Below are 23,070 nucleotides of genomic sequence, written 5' to 3'. Positions count from 1 at the left end.
TAAAAAATAAGACTCACTAGCTTTGCAAAATCTAGACCCCCTTTGAGGTAAACAGGGAAGCTTCATCCAGAAGAGACTTTCCAAGTCCTCATTGTGAAAAGAAGGCTCTTGGGAGATCCTGGGTGATAGCAAAGCATATACGCAGAGGTAAGCTTCACCTTGTTAATTTCATTCAAAACTGAATTATGTTCCTGTTAAGTGTTACTACTCACACCAGAGAAGCCTATGTTACAGTTTTTGAAAAGCTGTAATAGTTATAATTGTTGTCACTGTTACTAATGTCTTAGGAATTGCTTAGGTTTTTCCTAGTAAATTTTCATTGCTTAATAAAAAAGAGGGGGGGAAGATGTAGGATATGATTATTAAAGTGATTAAGGCTTATGCTCTCCAGAAGGCCCCATGGGAAAGGCACAGCTGCAGGCTGGAGGGGTGAGAGGCAGTTAGGAGCGAGGTGAGAGTCAGCTGCGTGACAGCTGGGAGTGAGATTGTGATTGGCTGGAGGAACGGTGGACAGCATAAGAGCAGGAAGTTGATTGGATGATAGGACACGTGGACTGCAGCACGGCAGCTGAGCCAGCCAATGGGTGCCTTCTTTCTGTTAAGTTCTGTTAGGTCTCAGGTTGGTTTCAGTTATGTCAGGTTGAGATTAAAGGTTTAAAATAAAGTGATTTCTACAATAAAGCGATCTCCTTCAGATGCATAAGGGGGTCCAGGTCATTTTGTTCCCACTGCTAAAACAAAGCTGCTCAATCTCATCCTATGACCCAAGGCATAAATAAGCTAAACATACAGTGGGTACCTTTAGACACTGACATCTACCATCTGCAATAGTTATACTGCAGCTGAAATACAAAATTATCAAGTACCGACCTGTAGTGCTTCATACATCCATTCTTATGACAGAACTCATGTTGCCAAGGAAAATGTTTTTATAATAAAGATCTGTGCCCTCAGTTAACAGTAAACCGTGAGTGACTGCGCAGTAGTCTTCTCTTCTGGTACTTAGCAGTAAGCTGCTCCCATCTGTAACCTTTCAGCTGTGATCTCCTTTTTCAGCATCCTGAACAAAAACACACCAACAATGTCCCCCCCTCCCCCAAGATCATCTTTCCCTCTCCCAAGATTAATAAAAAAAGAAATTAAGTGAGTTTGACACCATCAAACACATCTGTGTTCACTGAGCTCAGTTTGGTTGAAGAGCACAGCTTCTACTCTGGAGGGTAAAAAGAAATGTACACATGAATGCCATTTTGTACAGTTGACATACTCTATGAGCTGGTTGACTCTAAACTTGATTTGGTCCAGTCTGCTGCTGCTGCATCTCTTAGGAAACATTAGTTATAGGTTTGTACTTCTTGAATCTGGTCCATTCACCAGTAGCATAGTTCATTTCAAAGACTGTGTCAACCAACATAGTGGTGCTGCCCGTGCCATCTGCCTTTGGTAAATCTTCTGTATGTTCACTAAGTTTAATTTGGATGATGTCACCTTGTTCTTGGCAAGGATTCTCTGCAGAAACAAGGCAAGAAACACGTTATACATTTCAACAGAACATTAGTATATACAACAGTATATTAGACAAGACAGGGGGTTCTTATGCTTAAAAAAATCCCCACAAAACACAATCAACAACTCTCAAACCCAAAGGTGAGCAAACCAGACAAAGATTTTCCTCCTCCATACTCCTGAGACCAAGTTTTAAAAATAACAAAACCGGACCCCAAAAGACAAAGCTCATAATTGCAACATAATTGCAAGAACAATTATAAAGGGAGTAAAGCCTGCCAGTGTCATTTCTTTCTACCTCAAGAGTCAGAAGAGAAGATTATAATTTAAATGGAATTGGTAAATGAACTACCCAGAGTTACTTTACTTGGGAGACATTTTGTAGTTAAATGCCTCAAGAATTTTTAGCTGTTAAGGAAGCCCAAAAAGCTTCACTGTCAGACCCAGACTCAGGTCCGTGCCAGTAGAAGTTTTAAATGTTACACTTCAAGGTACTGGAATGATGCTCAAGAATATCAGTTGGCAGTTATTTATCCAACCTTCAGAAGGTGCTGGCATTATTACTAAAGGAATTCATGTTAATATTTACTTTATTATATATGTATATGTGTTGGCATATCACATATCACATACACTTCCAAAATAATATTTTACCTTACATTAGAAAAGGCTGTCTGTGTAGATATTAAAGTACAGCCTCCTAGTGCAATTTGAAGTAGCATTGAAAACACCATCATTAATGTAAGATGGACCAAACTCAAAGCTCAGGGATCACCACAGTAACTCTGCTCTGGTCATTCTCACCAGCGTATTGCGTTACTCCAAACGCATGAGCCACACTTAGGCTGCAGGACTCTGGTGGTAAGAGCCCACAAATACCAAATTAGAAACCAGAGCTAGTGCAGATGATGGAGTTCACTTAAGGACTCTTAAGCCCCTTCTCATCTTACATCCAGTAATCTTCTAGGTAAAACAGCTTTGGTCTATCAAGGCCAATACATAACAGGATCCAGCTATGAGACAGCTTATCTCCCTGTGATTCACAGCACCAGTTGTTATCTAAAGTCTCTGAGATAACAATTGCCAGTTTCTAAAGCAAGGAATTAGCAAAGAGGTTCTGTACTACCCAGCTGGTACATCAGCTGGCCACAAAAGAATTTACGTTCTTGGTCCTCTAGGCAGAGCAGTTGCAACCAACCACTTTGTTCACAGCTTACCAGCTGCCTTGCTTCTCTTCAACCCTAAGCCCTGATTCTACAGTGAGTTCAGTTATATCATGGTCAGCAGCTTTTCTGACAGACCAGCTGACTTAGTGGAAATAGACCCTAAAGACCCATTTCCAGGGAGTTAAAACTATAATTCATCAAAGTATGTAGAGTCCAGTGTAAAGCAAAGAGTCCAACACATACAGACAAAGCTAAAGCAAAGCACATTCATATGCACATTTAGAAATGCTGGGCTGTATTTCAGATTTGTGTATTCAGGACCAAGCCAAATTAATATCAATACATGCCTCTGGATCCTGCCATGAATCCAAGTATAAGAGCCTTTTCTGGCCTTGTAACTTTGTTTGCAGTCTTGAACATTTCCTGTGCAGCATACATTTGCTCCCTCTGTAACAGACACAATAAATGTCAATTCAGTTGAGAAAAACTCTGCCAACAGGGACCACTTTAATATCCACAGATGACCATAAAAGAACAAGGCAAAGGTTTGTAGGACATACAAAAAGTTAACAAAAAAACATCTCCTAACCTCAAGGTTTCCCCTCTGCAATACTTATACCTAACATGCACAGCAGTTCCATTGAACTCTGGACATTGAAAAAAGCACCTCACTTCAAAGAGTTACAGAAGCATGTGAGAGGCTTAATATTTATGTTATCCATTTTGTGTCCCTTATGACATTAGGGAAAAAAGAAAATAATCCAATGCTTTCTCTACAATCCAACAAACCCAGGCTTACGATAATTTCAGAGGATTTATTTTCCTTTAATAAATGCAGTAGAGTTACTGAAAAGACGTCATCCAGCTTGCTAAAGGTAAGATCTTGCAAGCCAGGCTTACAGATATGGTTAGCAAAGTCTTCTGATCAGTTAAGCTTGAACTGGACTCCAAGCATGCACATAAAAGTTACCAAACCAGGTATATATGCACCAGGAATAGGAAGCTTCAAGATATATCCCCACTCTCAGGCTTTGAAAAATGTGTAATGGGGGGATGAGGTGGATCAGAAACAAAATCTTTTACCTTAAAATAATCTATTTATGTATTTTCTCCTAGTACAGCTATGTCAGGACAATTTTAAGCAATTTATATTATGTGCAATTGGCTGGGCAATTTCTGTTGGAAATACACCCTTCTCCCAAAATTCTTTATAATGAGCAATACATTATTTTACATAACAAACAGCATCCTGCAACATTAACACTGCACAACTAAAAATGTTGTGAATAACATTAAGACAGCATGCTAAATCACAAAGTATTTTTGTAATCTTTGGTTATAAAAAAAGCAGCCTCAACCACTCCATAATCCAAAGGCCAAGAAATGCCAACATCTAAACAAGATCCAATCCACATCAAAGCCATCAGCCAAAAAGAATCTGTTTTTACTTACTGTGAGAGAGAGGCTTTTCTTCGGTGGTGGCTGTTGCTGAGTTTGGGGGGCCACTTGTGGTGCCTGTGCCGCCGGGGAGATGGCAGGAGGTGTGGTGGGTGTTAGGGGTGAGGTAGGTGTAGCTGCAGGGGGATTAGAGTTGCTGTTGTACATGGGGGTTCTTTGTTTGAACTGTGCAGGAAGAGTTGTAGTAGCATTTGGAGCTGCAGGCTCTTCAGTCTGTCTGTTGGTCTGCAAGGCCTCTCGTGCAGAGCCAGCTGCAAAAACCAGTCAGGATAGTTAAAACATTATTATCCACAAATAGGGATTAGCACCACCAGTGGCCTTTAAAGAAAGCTAAAATCTCTGATGATTCCATTTTAGCACCACCATTCAATATGCCAACTAATATCCATATGAAAAAGTTAAGAGCTAATGCTCTTTCCACTCAATTTTCTTTAGAAAACATTAGACAACAGAGTAATTAGCTGTTCCATATGGATATGCTATATTTAGCATCAAATCTGATGTTTAATCAATATCCAATTTATTAAACTGAAACTGCAATACTTACTTTTCAGTTTATATAGCTCTAACAACTGTACTCTGATCCTACCAGGATTGTTGCTGAACTATTACATAGAGCAAGTCAAAAATTATTTCATCAGTTTTTACCTAATGTAGCAGCAGCTTTAAAAGGAAGTACCATTAAGATACTGAAAATACAAATATACTTTAACAGATGTCAGAATTAAATGCAGTTTTCACAAATCATTAATTATTTAAACACTAACTCCTAGAAGTTAAAACCCCACAAGGCTTAACTGTTCTTTCTCAAAGCTGATCCATTCACCCGCAGTAAGGAAGTTATACTATTGCAGACCTGGCTGCAGTTGGAGGCAGCTCATGAAATCACAGCAGCTTGACCACACAAGTCACCATCTGTCCAGCCAGTGGTGATGACCCAGTGGACACTCTATCCACGTTCTTTTGCAGCTCCTGGACACAGGCTGGAGCACCCTTCACAAACCTCATGAGCTTCAAGCTGACCTGTTTATCCTGTGTTCACAGAAGACTACAGGCAGATACAGATCAGAGCTACATTGGTGCCCTTTAGAGCAGATTTTAGGAAAGGAGACATCTCTGGTTCTCCACTTTGGCACAGACACAGCAATGGCTTTAGCAATACTGGTATTTTTCAGTAGATGTGGAACAATTGAGAGGATAAACATTTGCAGTATGAGATATTCCTTATTCTTTTACAAGTTTCATTACTGGCTTTGTATCTTGTCAAAATAACTGATTTTCATAAAGTAATGTCTTAATTATGCAACCTCAGATTATATGAGGCCAAATCTGGGGATCTTCTGTGTGCATCGTCAATCAACCAAACAGTTTTATGTTCCCGGTCCCCAAGAAAAGCTAAATACTCCATACTCCTAAAGGAAAGAGTACAGAATAGAGAATTTTAAACTAGACTTTTCCTGCTGCTGAACACAATGCCAGCACTCTGGAAAATAGTACTACAGCTGCTGACACACTGCTGTGTTCTTGGCTGCATTCCTTCTGGAGATGCCAATTTTCTGCCAGAGAAAGATGTGCATAGACCTTCAGAGAGATTCTGAACTGTTTTGAGGCCAAATGAAATGACTGGGTCTTGTATCTATGTCGTTTTCTGAAGTGCCCAAAATGCAACAACTCACAATTAAAAATAATATATTAAACTGAAATGTTGGTTCTCTGTTAATGGACAGAGCTGGTAATGAATCCCAGCCATGCACATCTTTTAGCATAAACTGATACATTCTTTTAAAGACTTCACACACAGCAGGGAAGGAAAAATAAAATCAAGCTGGTTAAAATAAAACTGTAGGAAAAAAGGATTTGTACAAACTATTTTTTGCTATTGGTAATTTTCTAGAATTGAAAATAACAGCACTTTTCAAAATATGCAGTAGGTCAGCTATTATCTTTGTTATACAAAGGTAGAGGAAAAATGGATGGCTTAATCCCAAACTGTGTGAAAGGTAATATGCACTTGGCTCTAGAAATAAAACTGACTTCTGAAAGCAACTGTTTTGTATGTGCTAGCATGTGTGTGCATGGAATACATACTTCAGACTTATATTGATTACTCTTTGGGGATAGCAAAAGCTGAATTTTCTATTACTGTAAGAAAAAAAAAATCAGGAAATTGTTTCACTTACTTGGCTTAGCTAGCAGTCACTCTAAAAATTTAGAGCCAACAATTATTTTCTTTACTTAGGTTAAATTACATGTCTGGTTTCCCCAGACTCAAAGGCTGGAGTCTTGCAATGGATATTATATTGCTAAGGTGGAGTTTCATTCAAGTTGAGGGACAGTAGGTTTGTAAATAAAAGAGCAGGCAGACAGTAAAACAGTACAGAGTTGCATTCATCAGGTCCCAAGAGCAAAGAAGTGTCTGTTACCTGGCTGTGTTTCAGAGCTTGGGATATAGGAGGAAGACGGCACCACACTGGGGGTAGCAGGTAAATAACTCGTAGAAGGTAGTGCAGGCTCATTGTTCAACGAGCCAAGTTTCTACAGAACAGAAAAGAAAACATTAAAGCCACACTGAAAGTACTCATGGGCTGTTTCTGCATTTTAAATGCAACTTCAACATTTGTTTTACTAAGACGTTCCTTTTGAGAACTTAACTGCAGCCTCCTCTTTTAGGAATCCTACCTAACAACCTGTTCAACACCGACTTTCTACTTCAGACATCAGAAATTTGTGCAGATGGCACTCTATGAAGAATTGCACTCTAGGACTAAGTGATCTGCCAGAAGAAACATGCTCTTCACCACCAGCAAGCAGAACCATGCTCATCCATGAGCATAAGGCCTGCTAGGCTCTCACCCAGGAGAACACAAAGGCCTCTGGGACACAGACAAGCAGAAGGCAGCAGTAACAGCACGGGCAAAAACGCCATTGCCACTGAAACAGGCAGCCAACATCAACATGACTGATGCCATCTACGATGGTGAGGCTACAGAAAAAGCCTCATTTTGTACTTAATTATACATGACACTGCATACACAGCATAAAAACAGCAGCATGGTTGATGATTTCACTGCCTGATCCAGCCTTTGAACATAAGGGGGTGAGAGAGGAAAGATGTTTTGGGGGGAGTAAGTCTAACAGACAAATCATTTAAGGTAGGCCCACTATATGAAATATGGACATTCTGTAAAATGTGGAACTTGCTAAAACAAAGATTCTCTTAGCACTCTGCAGAAAGAGAGGCAATGAACTTCACTCCTGACTCTGGCCTACCACTATCTGCCTGTATGTTGGCCTTGGCTTGTCACACATGCCCAGCAGACAGTTTCTCACTCAAAAGCAAGGGCAGGACATAACATTCTTGTAGAACCTATATCCTGAGGACACAAAGCTACACTGCAGTTTCTAATATCCTGAACCTGAAATAGGAGGAAAAAGGTCTACACATGACAGGTTCCTCCTCTCCCTGACTGAACAACTTCTGGCAACAGATTTGCTTTTTCTTTGGGGAAAATGAAATTTTGAAAAAATTACATAGAAATTTTTACATAAAGAGACATGTTTCAACAAGTGAGCATAATGCCATTACAGTGTTTAAGGAGTTTAGAACAGCATATGTCAAGAGTATTTTTCTTTTTTTTTTTTTGACTGGTTGGTTTTTGTTTGATTGATTTTACTTGATTTTACCTGTGTAGATACAAGGCCAGCAGCATAATCTGGGGTAGCATTTTCTACTACTGTTTCTTCTTTGGCTTGCTTTTCCACAACTTCTGTATCTATTGCATAAGAATACAAGTGAGTCCAAACATTCTTTCAGAAATATTGAATATACTTTTTAAACAAAGATCTAAAAATGCATTTCTCAAAGTATGCTAAAACATGCTTGAAAAGGTATATGCTGAAATAGATACAGTAATCTCCAAACACTGTTTTGTTTTATAATGAACCCAGTAATTAACTGAACAACACTGTACAGGATACAGGAACTGAGTAATCTGATACTAGAAGGCATGAAAGCCCAAGCAACATTTTAATTGCAATTATGGTTTTCTTCTGAGGTGGTATTTTTTTTTTTGTAACAAACACAAAAAAAAATGTTTTAGGAAAAATATGCTGCATAGTGTATATTCTTGATATGGTTAAGTAGGGCACAACCCTGTCACTTGCCTTAAAAGCACTGTATCAGATATTGTTCACTCGTTAAGACCTCAGTCAAAATTTTGGAAAGTGCTATAAATTTTTTCAACATTACTTTCACCTAATTTACATGGCCATACAGCCAGTAGAACTGAGCAGATGAAAATAACTCAGAAAAGTGCCAGTACTGAAGCCACTCACACACCTACAGGCTGCCCAAAGCACAACTGATTAGCTCAATCCTTTCACATGACTGAGTTATATTACCTAGGCCAAGGCAATGTGAAGTAGAAGCACTGAAACAAATGAAAATCCACCCTTAAAACCTATTTTAGTCAGGGGTTTACCTCATTCACAAGTATTAGTTGGTATCACATCCCCTAATTTTTTAAGCTTAGCTCAGGCTAAGCTTTGGCAAATTAAGAACAAAATGGTACTACAAATCTTGATCCTATTTGCAGGTGTACTGACAGCCTTTGTAAGCAGAATGCTGTACCAACCTAATGTCTTTCTTCTTCTCTTTGCTTCACGACCAGCACCTACCATATCCAGCTCAGAGATATCTAGAAGCTAAAAAGAAAGACCACAGAGATTTTAATAATCATTGTTAAATGCATATAGTTTATCTATAAATATCATCCTCAGGTTTTTTTCCTTTAATATATTGATTCAAAGCAGCAGCAGAAATTCACTTTATGTGAGAGAAGAGTCCTGAGCAGACAAACAAGGAGTGCACCTACCTTCACTCCTCTTTCTTTGCGCAAAGGTGTCCTTGAAGGAGGAATAGGAGTTCTGTTTCCAGAAGGACTAAAAACACTGGGAGCTGAAGTACTCCTGAATGGAGCTTGTTTTGGTATTCCTTTGAGTGGTGCTTAGGGAAGAGCAAAGAAAGCAACAACTGAAATATGTGTTTAACTGGTTATGATAAATGCTTCAATGAGTTCTTCAGCTCTTCCCCTTTTTAATGCACACATTACCTGCCCTTTAAATTAAAATGTTTCTAATAAACATTATAATATTAATGTGGAATTAGCTATAACACTACATGTACCTCAAAGGTCAGATTAGGTTTTACTTTTCAAAAAGGGAATAAGGGCCAATGTCTGACCAATGCTTACAACCCCATTCTACATGAAGTAATCAAACAGGTGCACTGCTAACAAAGTCTACTTTTCTTATACACACAGATGCTTTCCTTACTTGTAAAAAATATACTCTGAACATGTAAAACAGTATAGGACATAAATTTTTGAATGCAATTATTGCCAAAGTTGCTCTTTGACTTTCACAATCAAATTACTTGATAAAATTGTATTTAACCAAAATCTTAGCCAAGCTCATGCAAGGCTATGGGCTGGTGATATATTGCAAAGGTAATGTACTGCCTCACACGGGTAAATCTAGAAAAAAATGAAAATCTAGAGCTGCTGTTTGCACAAGGAGGAGGACCAATCTGGGTCTACAGTGCAAACAGACCACCTGCTATCTCAACACTCAGTAGCATCAGCTACACCTGTAAGCATCTGTTTCCTCACAACTCTGTGATGCTGCCACTCTACCTCACACTTAATGCTAGCACTAAACACAGCAATCTTTTAACTATTAAAAGATAAGGGATACATATACACATCTATCAGGTCTTTGAGCTTCCTGATGCCCTGATGATGAACAGAGAACTTCAGTTTGAGCTTAGAGACTCTGTATCCCTCTATATGTTGTACTGAAAATGTTTCAACCACAGGACAATGCTCTGACCCATGTGAGTACCTTCCAGCAGAGCAAACCTCAGCAGGTCCCCAACTCCTGCTTCTGGAGGCCAACTAGCTCTAAAGGCCAGGTTCTAAGAACTGGCTTTAATAATTCAACAGCCAAGAACTAAGAGTCCTTTTCTATAATGGAAAAATTTTAGTTCGAATTACAACTAGATCTTTTGCATTTCCTGCATGAACACAAGGCCAAACATCAGCCCTCAAAGCCACATCTTAAATAGCACCAACACAAAGGACTTAGTACTTCACAGTACTTCCAGCCACAACACCAAGAAATCACTCAAAGGTTCCCATTTCAGCATCACTGGTGGCCAGGAATGTTATACCTGTGCAGTGACTTAAGAGTATGTAAATAATTTTAAACCCTCTTCTCACACCTTATTTGAAAAATTCAAGCAGTTCAGGAACTTCAGCAAACAACTGAAATGCATTAATACAAAGCTGAAAGGATCATTCTACAGGTTTGCCACCTGGAATTCACTGCTCAGACTTGGCTTCAGAGAACACTGTCCCCTTTTCTTTCTCCAGACAGAATTATACAAATACAAAATAGTTTCAATCTACTTCACAGCATTTCAAAGAGCACAGCAGACTACTGTGATCCACTCTTCTCCCTTTTGGAGCAACATGGCTTAGTCAGGAGTTATTCCTGGAGTGATGCAAATTAAATTCCTATCAAAGTCTATAGGCATGATCTAGCTGCATACACTTTAGAAGCATGGCAGATATACTTGCCATTTGAAAAACCCCCCACACTGTTGTTCTTTCTGACAAGACATGTCAGAAATATTTAAGTATAAGGAGAGAGGGAGGCAGAAAGGGAGAAATCCTTTGCCTCAAAAAAAATTTAAGCTTTTGTAAAAAACAGATGGTAATTTTATTCTTCATCAAGGCTACTTTAGCAGGTTTTCTTTCTGAGAACTGATGAAAGTGAGCCATACTTGTTGTATCTATCTTCTTGACCAGTCCCCTGCCTTTGGCATGGAAAGGCACTCCTGCAGTCTTCTTGAGCTGCTGCGCAGTTTCTGTTGCTAAAAGGAAAAATGGCTTTAGTTATTACAGAACCTGTGCTGGAAATACATAACACAATGCTTCTTACATAAAATGTTATTAACTAACAGATAAAGAGATAGGAATACCAACAAAGAATTGTATTTTAATTAAAATCCAATTAAAATCCAGGTCATTTATGTGAAGTAAACACAGTATTTGGAGAAAATGCAAAATCAGTTTGACTGCAATGGACAAGGTGGCCTAAGCTAAAAGAAATTACCAGAAAAGGCAATTTAATCAGTAGAAATTTAAATAATTTTTAAAAGTTATATGACAAATTATGAAAATTTACAGGTTTTGTATTTAACCAGACCAACTCAAATTACATGCAAGAAAGCAGCAAGCTGCTGCAACAGAACAGCAGCTGCAGTAAACTATTTTAAAGTCACTTTTTTCAAGCAGCTACCAATACATACATGTACGCATATGCTGCCTTTTGTTAAGAGAAAACTCTCTTGGTTTTTACACACTATACAGCCACACTGAGTGAAAGAAAGCATTAATTAGCAGCCCTTGCTCTCTGCTCCAAAAGCACATGGCAAAATAAAACTGTCCTCATTTTACTTTTGCTTCAGGAGCTTTAACCAAAGGTGTCCTCAGTCAGACTGTTACTATACCAGGAGAGGACCTATCTGTGCTTTATGAAGCTACAGCTCTTTGGATGCCCTGAAATGTGAACAGCATTTAAATCCATATAAGCATTTTAATGCAATCCTGGCTGGAATGACTCGCACCTGCTCTTCCACACATCAGTCCATCCTCATCCAGAAAAGCTCTTGTAATAGAACATTTTAATGTGCATCACAATTCTGGAGAATGAGACTGAATATACTCAATATTAATTGGCCTTTCACCATTTAATTTGTACACAATCTTAATACTACTTACACTTCTGCAAGAGTTCAGCTCTGAGAGTGGCACTTTTAGGTTTCCTTTTCAGCTGGAAATGTTTCACTGGGGGAGTAAGGGGCCCAGCCAGTGTTGTCAAGGCATTTTTGTTTAAGTATTGGCATTCCAACGGCAACATAGCTGAAGTTTCACATTCACTTACTGCATAAAGAGTTAACACAGTACACAGGGGTATTAGCACCTCTTTGACAGCTAATGACAAAACATTTTACAACTAGACTGTACAGGTGGTTTTCAATTTCAGACTACTTGTATAAACACCAAGAGTAATTTAGTTCCAATTATTACACAACATATAACCAGTTATTAGAATGTTTGCTTTTCCCATTAGCTTAATAAAAGCTTCCATTTTAATTATACCTAGCCAAATTATAGGTATCTTAAATATGCTGCTATTGTCAAAAAATAGATAAAAAAATAGATTAAAAAAACTGAATTCTCGGATTCCTTAAAAATTACACATGAAAACCAAACTACTGAATAAAAATCCAAATCACAAGTGTGGATAGACAAATGATCATTTGTTTATAGAAAGAAAACAAAGTGCTTCCACCTCCAAGTCATTTAATTATTGTTTTGCTGCAATCTCCAGCCCCGAGATTGTGTCTGCCCATGGATGCTCGAGGGCTTTTTCCAGACAATGTGCTAAAACCAACGCACTGGAGCAGGAGTAGTTTTGCATCCATCAGCAGTTTTGCTGCTGTTTGAAGCAGCTGCTGGGCAATCTGCAGCTGCTTGGCCATCAGCAGCACAACTCTTCCTGAGATCAGCCTCCCTCCAGCAGCGATCCCCTGCTGTCCAGACACTTCCAGAGAGGCAGCCCCTGCCCAGGACAGTGGTGGAGCTTCCACACAAGACAGAGACTTGCTGTTGTCTTGGGGACCACAAATGTGAGTCAGAGCAACACAGAAAATATCTTTACCGCTAAGCTGCAGCACAGTCTGTGGTACTAAAGAATCCACACAACTTTTGTGCTGCCCTTCACACTCTGGGCAATAGCTGACATTAAATTCTGATGATATGTGAAAAGATAATTTAAGAAGCTACCATTTCTCAAATACCACAGCTCCCAGTCCAGTTACATTCCAGGTCATGAACTGTGGTAGTCCAGAGACAAGACAGTGCTTGTTCTTCTATCTCTACTTTAAGACAGCAAGGCTGCCTGTGAAATGACAGGTTATTCCTAAAAAAGTGCACCACATTCCTGCAATTTTCACCAACAGAAAAGGCTTACCTTTCTCTCTAAGTTCTCCTAAAATATCTTGAACATTGGGATTCTGTTCTTCAAGATCAAGGTTAAGGGAGCCAGTATCTGGAAAGGATTTTAAAATATCAGCTACCATTAAGACCCAGGGGTCTGAATCCAAGGTAGCGAGCTGGATAATTTCAGTCAGTGCCCCTTTCATCTAACAAAAAAAGAAAAAGAAAATCAACCAATTGGAAACAGTTTTAAACAGGTTGTAGTTGGATTTATTTAAAAAAGACACAAACATGCACAATGTTTTACTACTGGGGGAGGGAAGAGGGAGACTGTTTCCACACAGTTACACATTAACTCTAGAACCTAGCAAAGAATGAACCAAGGTGATTTTTTAAACTGCTTTCCCTCAATCTAACCCAAGTTTTGTTTTGAGCTTTTGGCAGCTCAAAGCTTTGTTTAGCACTGGACATTTTCAAAAGCAGCAGCCAAATTTTTACATTACTGTCTCCTTGCGTTTTACATTCCTACTCCCTGTGGACCCACACCTTCTATTCAGTGATGGGAAAATGCAAATACAACACAAGTTATTTAGAACAGGCATCTAAATGAAGATGTGCCCCTTGCCAGCCTACAGCATAATTACATAGACAGATTGCATCTGCATCATAACTGTCTTCAAAATATTACTTAAGCTGAGGCAAAAAGAACTTAATACTGTAGTGTTTGACAAAAATTATATACTATGGGAAGTAAACATAGCCCTCTTAACATGCCATGAGCAACAAGATTTTCCAGCTACTCAAAGGTTCATAGTCAGAAAAAAGTTATCTTTCTATTTTGTAAAATGTAAATAAATAAATGAAGTAAATTTTAAGTTTCATGGTAACGGAATTTTTTTAATTACTGACAAACATATCTGTTGGAACCATGACATGGAAATCAAGGTGACTACAGTCAGGGGTTTACTTCATCCACAAGTAAGTATAAAACCCCAAAGACTGAACTTTCTTTTTGTCTAAGTAAATTTTCATGTAAGCGTGACAGCACCAGCTTTAGTGAGCTAAGGTGTTTGAGATATTCTGTGTGTCTAACAAGCCACAAAACACAACAGTAAAATCACATGAAGTAGTTTATCATACTCTATCTGCATTGTATTAACACTGAAGAATGTACAAGCAAGTATAAGGAAATATATCGATTTTGATTTTTCACCACCCAATGTGGCACATATAGCTTAGTTACAGTCATCATGTCTCTGAACACAGGAAGACAAGCAAGAGACTCATCTTCACCTTCATGCTGCTTCTTTCCCTTATTTAAAGCACTCTTATATGAAAAGATTTAATAAAATGAACTTACTCTATGCATACAACTCTAAATAAAAGAAATAAATTTCTGCTCCCCATTCCTCTCCCATCCACTTTTAAAGCTCAGAGGCAAACAAACATTGACATTTCTCAAGTCCTTTCATCTGCACAATGTTATCGCCCTCTCACTTTGGAAGGGTTTACAAGTCCACTCCAGAGCGTTTGTCCTTTACCCCCTGCATGTTTTAGGTCTCACACATTGTGTGCCTGTGAAACAATCAGTCCATCTGACCCAAAATGAGCACCTGTGTAGCTTAAAGCTGGACCAGCTCCTCAGAGTGACTGACTGCAGTCACACAAACACCAGAACCACAAAGAGGGGAGCAGGAAGAACACACTACATGGGCCAGTTCCCATCTTAGCAGTGCCATTGATTTGCTTTGGATCAAGCACATAACCAGGAGCACACACTGGTTAATGTACTGTCAAATGTAACCAACCTCACCCAGTGGAAAGAATCAATTTCTGAGGTTCCAGTCTTTGCTGGCTCTCTATTGCTCACTTATTCCTCAGTAAACATAACCCCACCAGAACCCCCACACACTTGTCCACCTCTCTATTCTAACCCTCAACTCCTTAACAAAAGTCACTTCTACAGTGGATGAGAATGACTGTGAACACTACCAGAGCAAAGTCTTTTGTTCTTTTATCTGTCCTAAAGGAATCAAGGTACTGATTTACAGAAAACACCTAAAACATCCCAGAAGAGCTGATGAATTCATAGCTTTCACAAGCTTTTCTGTGGACACCACTAATACAGGTAAGAGTACAGAATGTCATTTCCTCCGTCAAAGCAAAGTCAGAAGAAAAATGTCTCTCACATCCCACAATTTACGGTTCATATCTGCTTCACAAAACTCCTGTTTGTACCAAAATTCACAGAGCTACATGCCCATACTATGAACATTCCTGTAGAACTCTGGTCTGGGCATGTTGCACCCCCTCTGCTCTCAGGGTTAAAGTTCAGGCAGCCTATTTATGCCCAAACCCACTGCTTAACAAGCTTTCGGTTCCTTCAAGAAAGGAGCCAGGAAACAATTTGCTTGCCTAGCACGGGGCAAATAACATTGTCACAAGGCCTCAAGACAGAAACAACATGGTGAAATAACAGACACTATCACACACAGGGAAGCAAAGCACACTAACAAGTGCTGTGAGCTAACCAGAGACCTTGCCTGAATATGGCTTTGCATTTAACAAGGCTGGATTCGAGTTTTGACTCAGGTTTGCCTTCAAATGGCAATTTAAATACATGTTCCCACCTCACTGTTCAACTGGCAGCTGAAAAGAAACATTTCATTTATGGTTTGAGAATGCATGAAATGCAACTCATCAGGGAATGCTACATGCAGTTTTCCTGCTATTTTACAGGGCAGAGCCATAATCCCTAATTCTTAATTGTCTATGATTGCAACACTGGGTCATTAAGACTCCCATCAGCATCTTGTTAAGCATGAATGTCAAGATTTGATGTAACACGTCCCAGTGTCTTTCTCATCTAAAACTTAAGGATCTTAAGTATTTTTATCAGCTTGCTGGCACACAAGAAAAGCACAGGCCACGACTGGAAACATCTAGCAAGCAGGGATCAGGCAGGATGGGAAGTGTCTGGGAACACAGGCAGATTAATAATGGCTGTGCAGGAAGGACAAACAGGACTGTGGGAAGGTATTTAAAAGGAAGTGTTACAAGTAACACACAATGTGACAGCTCCAAGATGACTACTTGCAAATATTTCAAATATTTATTTGCTTTGTATTTTGCCTAAATTAACGTGTATAACCACACATTTAGACAAATGTATCAACAGTTGGCTAATAAACCAAATGAAGCTTTCATCTTTCTGAGGCTATAGAAAAATAGGTATTTAATAGGGAGCTTCATTATCATTATAGAATATTTTCATTAAACTAAAAGCATTGGACTGAAAACACAGTATTAATATTTACACAATACAGATCCAGGATGGGTCAATACCACTATTGGATGTGGTTTGCATTTTAATCATGAAAAAGAGCTCAAGTGGCCAAGAGAACTATTGGATTAAAATATCCCATTTTACATCACAGAATAATAATGAACTCGAAGTGCAGGCCAGAAAGGTGCACAGCAGCCTGTGTGCTCCCAATGGAGAGGGAAATGCAAGTGTCATGTCCCCTCTTACTCCTTTGCACCCACACTCCCCAATCCCCACTTCCCTGCACAGATGGCTCCTGGTGCACATAAGCCAGTACAAGGAAACAGTTTTGATTTCTACTGTAATAAACTGGCAGGTCCCTGCTGGGACAGGGATCCTCCTCTCAAGACAATTCAGAGAGCACAGAAGCACAGTCCTTGTTCCAGACTTGGTTCTAACATCACAGTCTAACCCTGAACAAATAAATTAAACACTGGCATAAAAAGAAAGCTTCCACTTGCCATTGTGAATCAGGTTAACAAGAATATAATATGCAAAATAAACAAATATAACAGTTCTGCCAAATTCACAACTGAAACTCTGGTCAGCACTACACTGAGCTTTAGGCATCATTTAAACAAGTGCAATTATCTAGAAAAAAATTAGCAGCTGAAAAGCCATAAGATTCAAGAGTTTGTAAGTTCTTCCCAGAGAATTACAGTGGGAAAGGAATTTTTGATAACTGCCTACAAAACACAATTTAAAATGAAAATGAAAGCCAATTATTCTTATTAGTCAACAGGAACAAACATGCAGTAATGTGGTTCACAGCATGATAAAAAATTAGTTTTATTACCTGTCCCACAAGAGTATTATGAGGACTAAGTCACTTACATTTATACAGTATCTGGAGTGTTGAATGAAAACATTATGAAGATTGAAAGATATTACATATGAGGATAAAATCACTTAAGTGAAGGACTGAGCTTTAAGAGGGCTCACTGAAGATTCACTTGTCTAGACTGAAGCTTTCACAGAGATTTAGAAAGGACCAGGAGCAATTAAATCCCTTCTAAACTAAATACTACCAGTTTCCTTGATTCCCACATTGCTTTTTACTCAAATGTCTGCTCCCAAATGGTTTCTATGTCATTCTAAGCTGTCATGAAAATGCTACTACACAGAAAACAGAAAAAATTATTTTGAAGAGAAAATAACTCCTTGAATCTGTTATCTAGAGAGAGGAATATCTTTTAACATGTAACATATCCTGTAACTGCTATTAAGATTCCCAAAGCTGTACAAAGCTGATGCAATACATTTTCCAATACAATTAAGCTTCCAAATGCCAGCTCAGTGCTTCTCGCACAGGATCGATGCAGACTGGCACATGGCACGGGAGAGACAGATGACTTTCAGAAAGAATAATTCAGCATTCTCATGCTTCAGTTCAACCATTTTCACACATGGGGGTGATTTCCAAGTGAGAAATTCACTCCCAGGCAGCTGCAGCTACCCTGTCCTGGCAGGAAGGCACCGCCTGCAGCACTCCCCAGCACACAAGCAAGGCTGCTGCAGAGCTGGGCACAGCACAGCCACTCTGGACACACACATATTTATCTATTTTCTGGGTATTGTGTGCACAGCACAGCCACTCTGGACACAGACATATTTATCTATTTTTGGATATTGTGTGCACAGCACAGCCACTCTGGACACACACATATTTATCTATTTTTGGATATTGTGTGCACAGCACAGCCACTCTGGACACACACATATTTATCTATTTTCTGGGTATTGTGTGCAAGGTATGCCATGCCAATTAAAACATTGGAATTTTTGATACTAAGTTAGGTGACAAATCTGCACAAATAAAACTGTCTTAGTAAACTAACCACAAATGATGAGCATCTGATATGACAACAGTCCTTTCTGTCAGCAGTTTGGTTACATCAGCTATTTTTGCCATCTATAAAAGGAAGCCTGTAATAATAATAACATTAGGCCTACCAGCAATGTTAAGGGTTTCTGCCTCAGGGGTTTTTCTATTTTTAACCTTTTTTAAGGCCCTTCTCCCAGTTTAAGGAAAAAAATCACATGTTCCTGAAACAATTAAAGATGCTAAGTGTAGATCTCAATCAAGAGATCTCAATCATCAGTTTACAATAAAAGATTAAGCTTATGATTGAGTTAATGAACTCTGCCAAACTGAAAAATCCCACAGTATTTTGTTACAGCAGGAACAAGAGCTTCACATTTGGAACACAACTGATCACTGTCAGTACACAGTAAAAGGCACACTGACTGGCTTTTCTCTACATTTTTCTCTACACTTTATCTCCACAGCTAACACAAGCACAGATCCAGGAAAGCTGCTGGCAGCTCTTCCTCAGGTGTGGTTTAAAATGTTCACCCAGTGAACACACCTGAAGCATTTCAACAAATTATTTCAGTTTGTTTGAATGCTGCTCCCTCAAAGAGCTGCCATGAGTGCCATTTATGAAGGTCCTTAAGCTCTTTGAAGCTCTTTTCATTCTAAAAACACCACTGATTTTTCTAAACACTGCAATACTAATTTCTGCCAGGCTACTTAGGTCACAGGAATTTTGCAAACTCACAAGTTCACACGAGCTCCCATCCCCCTTTCTGGCCTAGATTATTTTGTTTGTCCAGAACACGACCCCATTTATCATACACAAGGATGACAGCTTGTTCACTGGACAAGCACTAAACATGAATATCATGATTTAAAAATCAGCATAAACATGCTGAACTAGAATTTTTTATAAAGTGACACCAGTGTAACGCAGTGATGAATCATACAGATGCATATGGCAAGACAAACATTAAATGGTATATGGCAAGACTTACACTAAATTATTTCTTAAAGGTGATGCTTGCCCATTTTCAGCCTAGAAGTGCACAAAAGCTGAGCACACAACAATCCCAGTTACATACCACACCCTGCCTCGTATATATGTATATTTAGCTTAAGAAGCAGCTGTCTTAGCCAAGAAAGACTGGTGAAAGCACAGCTACTCTACATAGGAAGGTAAAAACTAACTCCACACCACTTCCATGATCGTTACCAGGAAATACTACTTTACATGATGGAAGCACGAGAGGAATTCCTTCAGTCTGGCTGAAGAAACCTAATATTTCCAGACATTCTCCAGCTATTGCCCCAAACATCTGTAGCTGCCTACTGGCAAAAATAAACTGGGTGCAGATGAGGCATGGTCCAGGGCCAAGTGAAAAAGCCTGCAGAGCCAGCTCAGACTCGAGCCAGCCAGTTAATTAGCTGGGGTAGGACAACAGAGGAAAGCACCAGCTGCTCCCAGAAAGGTAAAGAGAGGGAAACAAAAATCATGGCAATTTTCCCCAGTCAAGACCTCACTGCAGGAGGGTGGGGAAAAGCATTGCTCAGTGCAGACCCCAGATCTTCCTCTGCCAAAGTTTCAGCACTTGCTGCTGTCCTCCCTAAAGCCGAGATGCTCGACCTGTGACACCTACACAGCCGCCAGTACTGTGAAGGAGCGGAGGAAGCTGAAACACACGCACGGACCGCTCCTGAACGATCCTGCCTCTCCGCTAGCCATGGCACAACCACTGCCTCAGAAAAGCCCTCCTCGCTAAAAGGCACCCAAAACACAGCGCTACAATGAGTCCCTGTGGGCCACACAACGGGTTTCGTGTCCAAACTGCTTTCAAGAGCCTAGTGCCAAGCAGAGAATCCCCGAAGAGCAGGAAGAGGAGGAGCAGCAGCAAAGCTCCCACTCCACTCACTCCCTTATCGCGGGGAATCTCGGCGCTTTTCCTCACACCGAGGACCGAGCCTGGAGACCTTCTCCACTTATTGCTGTCCGTCCAAGGAAGGCTGCGAGGGAGAGGCGGGGAAGGCTGTGGGGACCAGCCCTACCACACGCCCCTGGCCTGAGGGGCTGCGGCCGCTCGGCTTCGGCCCGCGGGCAGCCCGGGGTCTGTCCCCCCTCCCCGCAGCCCCCGTGTGGAAAAAAAAGGGCGGGCGGGGGAGGTGGTGCTGGCACTGCCCCCCTCTCTCCCCTCAGGCCATCTCCGACCTCTCCCCCTCACACACACACGCTCCCCGCTTGGCTGCGTCTCCCACCCGGCTCTCACCTCATCCACCGCCCGGCGGGGCAGGTGCAGCATCCCCAGGAGCAGCTTGAGCTTGACGGCCGAGGAAAGGCCGTGGAAACAGAGTCGGATGTTGTCGATGACCGAGGCCGTGAGCAGCGAGGCGATGCTCGGCGGCGCCCACAGCTCGTCCGTGGAGCCCAGTTTGTTGTGCAGCCACAGGCCGGTGTCGCTCTCCCGCATCGACGCCATCTTGGGAGCGGGGCGAAAAAAGAGGGGATTCTCGACGGGCATTTTATGAAGGCACCTAAAGGGAGGAAGGGAGGGGGTGAGGACCCCTGCGGGTCGCTGTTCGTAAGCCAAAATGGCGGCGCCCAATGAGATTGAGCTTGGGAAGGCGGAGGCTATGCCGTAACCTAAAATGGCGGCGCCCAGGAGGGGAAATGCAATAAGGCGCTTCTCATCTCTCGGCCATGTGCAAAATGGCGCCCGCCACAGCTTTTCGTCCGTACTGCAAGATGGCGCCGCTTCACTGTAGAGAAGCTCCTCTGTCAGTCCCAACTCATTGTCCCTCACAGTCCGCCCTGACTCCTCCAGGGCAGAAATGGGAGGAGAGCCGCGAGCGGGCCGCCGAGGCGCGGCGGGGCTGGGGGTAGAGCTTCCTGCCCGAGGTGGGCTGGCCCCGGCGCCTCCCGGCGCGGCGCTTTCCGGAGCACCACGTCTGCTTCCCTCACAGCCCCAAGCCCCCTCAGGCGGGCGGGCCGTCCGCTCCCTCCGCGCCCGGCCCGTGTTCCCACCCAGCGCCGCTCCCTGGCGCTAATGCCCCCTTGAAACGCTTTAATCCGAGCAGCTCGGGCGAGGCGGAGAGCCCCGGCCGCGGTGCTGCCTCTGCCAGGGCCGCGGTGTCCCCTCCATGGTTGTGCCCGCGGTTGGCGCGCTGGGTGCCTCAGCCATGGCGGAGGTGACCTCGGGGTCGTGGCACAGGGGGAGGGCGCGCAGAAACCCGCAGCGCAAACATTCGTGTTCCCTAGAGATTCGGCTCGTTGTTATTTAAATGTGAAACAATGAATTAATTGCCTAAATCCCGGAAGATTCAAGGGGCTTTCAAGCGTAGCATAAACGGTTCATTTTAGCGCGTCTCTGGTGGAAATTGAAGCACAGGAGTTGTAGGAGAGCAGATTCTGCTGATCTCTTTCTCCTACGTTTTTGAATGAAAACGTTTTTTTAACAACATTGCACCTTCCAAAGACGTTGTTTACAAGCTGATTTCTCTCGGAGAGCAGAGCAATTGTTGCCGAGGGGCTCTGTGTTTCTTCCATATAGAATGACAGAATCCTTCAGGCTGGAAAAGATCTCAAAGATCACCAAACATCAACCCAGCACTGTCCAGGCCACCACTAAACCATGTCACCAAATGCCACACCTCCAGTCTTTTGAGCACTTCCTGGAATGGTGACTTCACTGCTTCCCTGGGCAACCTATTCCAATGCTTAACTACCCTTTCAGTGAAAATGTTTTTCTTACTATTAAATGCAAATATGGCACCATGGAGTCTTTTATTTTGTTCATGTTACTGATACCCAAAATGCTGAGTGTCTGCAGCTATGACTTCTGTCAGTGTGGAAGTATTTTGAGGCAAAGAGTTTCTGTGTGAATAAATTATATATTAGCACAGTGTGAATTTTTTCCCATACCTTATCATGCTTTTTTTTGGTACCATTGCTACCAAATTGGTACCACCAATTTATACTCAAATCAGATTTAAGACAGACCTTTTGTATGCAGTGAGCTGATATTTTAGAGCAGCAAAATCAAAGTTGAGGCAGTTTGTGTAGCACATAAATATCCAGAATTTCTGTCTCAGTATGTAAGTTCAGTATGTAGCTGAGGGGGAAATACTTATCCACAATTAAGTATTTATCTGTTCGTTTGTATACAGAAAAAACATTGTAACTAAGACACTGAAGTAAATTTTAAAATTGAGAACAGAATAGAAAATTAATTAAAGCAAAAGATTTAAAAATAGCTGTAAAGGAATTGCAGTCATATATATATTCAACATGTAATTATTACTACTAACCTTTGCCCTCCATTAATTATATCCATCTGTAAAAGGTAGGCACCAGTATTGGTAAGGTACATCCTTATCTATCGGGTAAAATCCATGAGACAGTGTAAAAAAAATCTAATTAGGCAAGGAAAACTAGTGATGTTCTCATCTTCTAATTGTGCAGAAAAGTAACCAACTCCTTTTAAAGTTGTGTTGGGGGAGGTATATCAGAACATGTTTGCACAGCTGGTTGTCTTCAAGCAGTGGCTGTAACAGGGTTAACCTGGTTCTGTGAGATGGCACAAACTCCACCAGTTCAGGTGGCTGGCCTGGCTGTCCTTTGAAAGGATTGCTCTGTTTCCCTAAAGTTATTGTGGGATTTGGTGCTGCCTTGCTCAGGAGAGCCAAACTGCAGGCTGGTGGAAGCTAAGGAAGGTTATTACACACACTCTGTTCCTGGGC

The 23,070-nt window shown here is 41.1% G+C and overlaps 1 protein-coding gene across 1 annotated transcript; it reads right to left on the bottom strand.

Annotated features, from left to right (window-relative positions):
- Positions 1–911: 911 nt before the first annotated feature.
- On the bottom strand, positions 912–21,143 carry NELFA (negative elongation factor complex member A). Its single transcript, XM_063157520.1, has 11 exons — positions 20,601–21,143; positions 13,230–13,401; positions 11,975–12,136; positions 10,975–11,064; positions 9,005–9,135; positions 8,765–8,834; positions 7,815–7,903; positions 6,554–6,665; positions 4,125–4,381; positions 3,020–3,119; positions 912–1,509 (listed from the first exon to the last, which is right to left on the bottom strand). Exons 1-11 carry the CDS (start codon positions 20,850–20,852, stop codon positions 1,325–1,327), a joined length of 1,620 nt encoding a protein of 539 aa, XP_063013590.1. The 5' UTR covers positions 20,853–21,143; the 3' UTR covers positions 912–1,324.
- Positions 21,144–23,070: the final 1,927 nt, after the last annotated feature.

This window comes from Melospiza melodia, chromosome 5 (assembly GCF_035770615.1).
Source record: "Melospiza melodia melodia isolate bMelMel2 chromosome 5, bMelMel2.pri, whole genome shotgun sequence".
Lineage (NCBI taxonomy): Eukaryota > Metazoa > Chordata > Aves > Passeriformes > Passerellidae > Melospiza > Melospiza melodia.
Note: the sequence above shows the minus strand (reverse complement) of the source record. Positions and strands in the feature narration are given on the sequence as shown.

What these genes read in the sequence shown, in the direction of transcription:
- NELFA (XM_063157520.1), bottom strand. Translation starts at nt 20,852, where the DNA reads ATGCCCGTCGAGAATCCCCTCTTTTTTCGCCCCGCTCCCAAGATGGCG. An exon ending in AGAAAAGCCTCTCTCTCACA is followed by an intron (nt 3,120 to 4,124) that starts GTAAGTAAAAAC and finishes TGTCTGTTACAG; the next exon opens with AGGGAGCAAATGTATGCTGC. An exon ending in ATTCATGGCAGGATCCAGAG is followed by an intron (nt 1,510 to 3,019) that starts GCATGTATTGAT and finishes TTGTTTCTGCAG; the next exon opens with AGAATCCTTGCCAAGAACAA.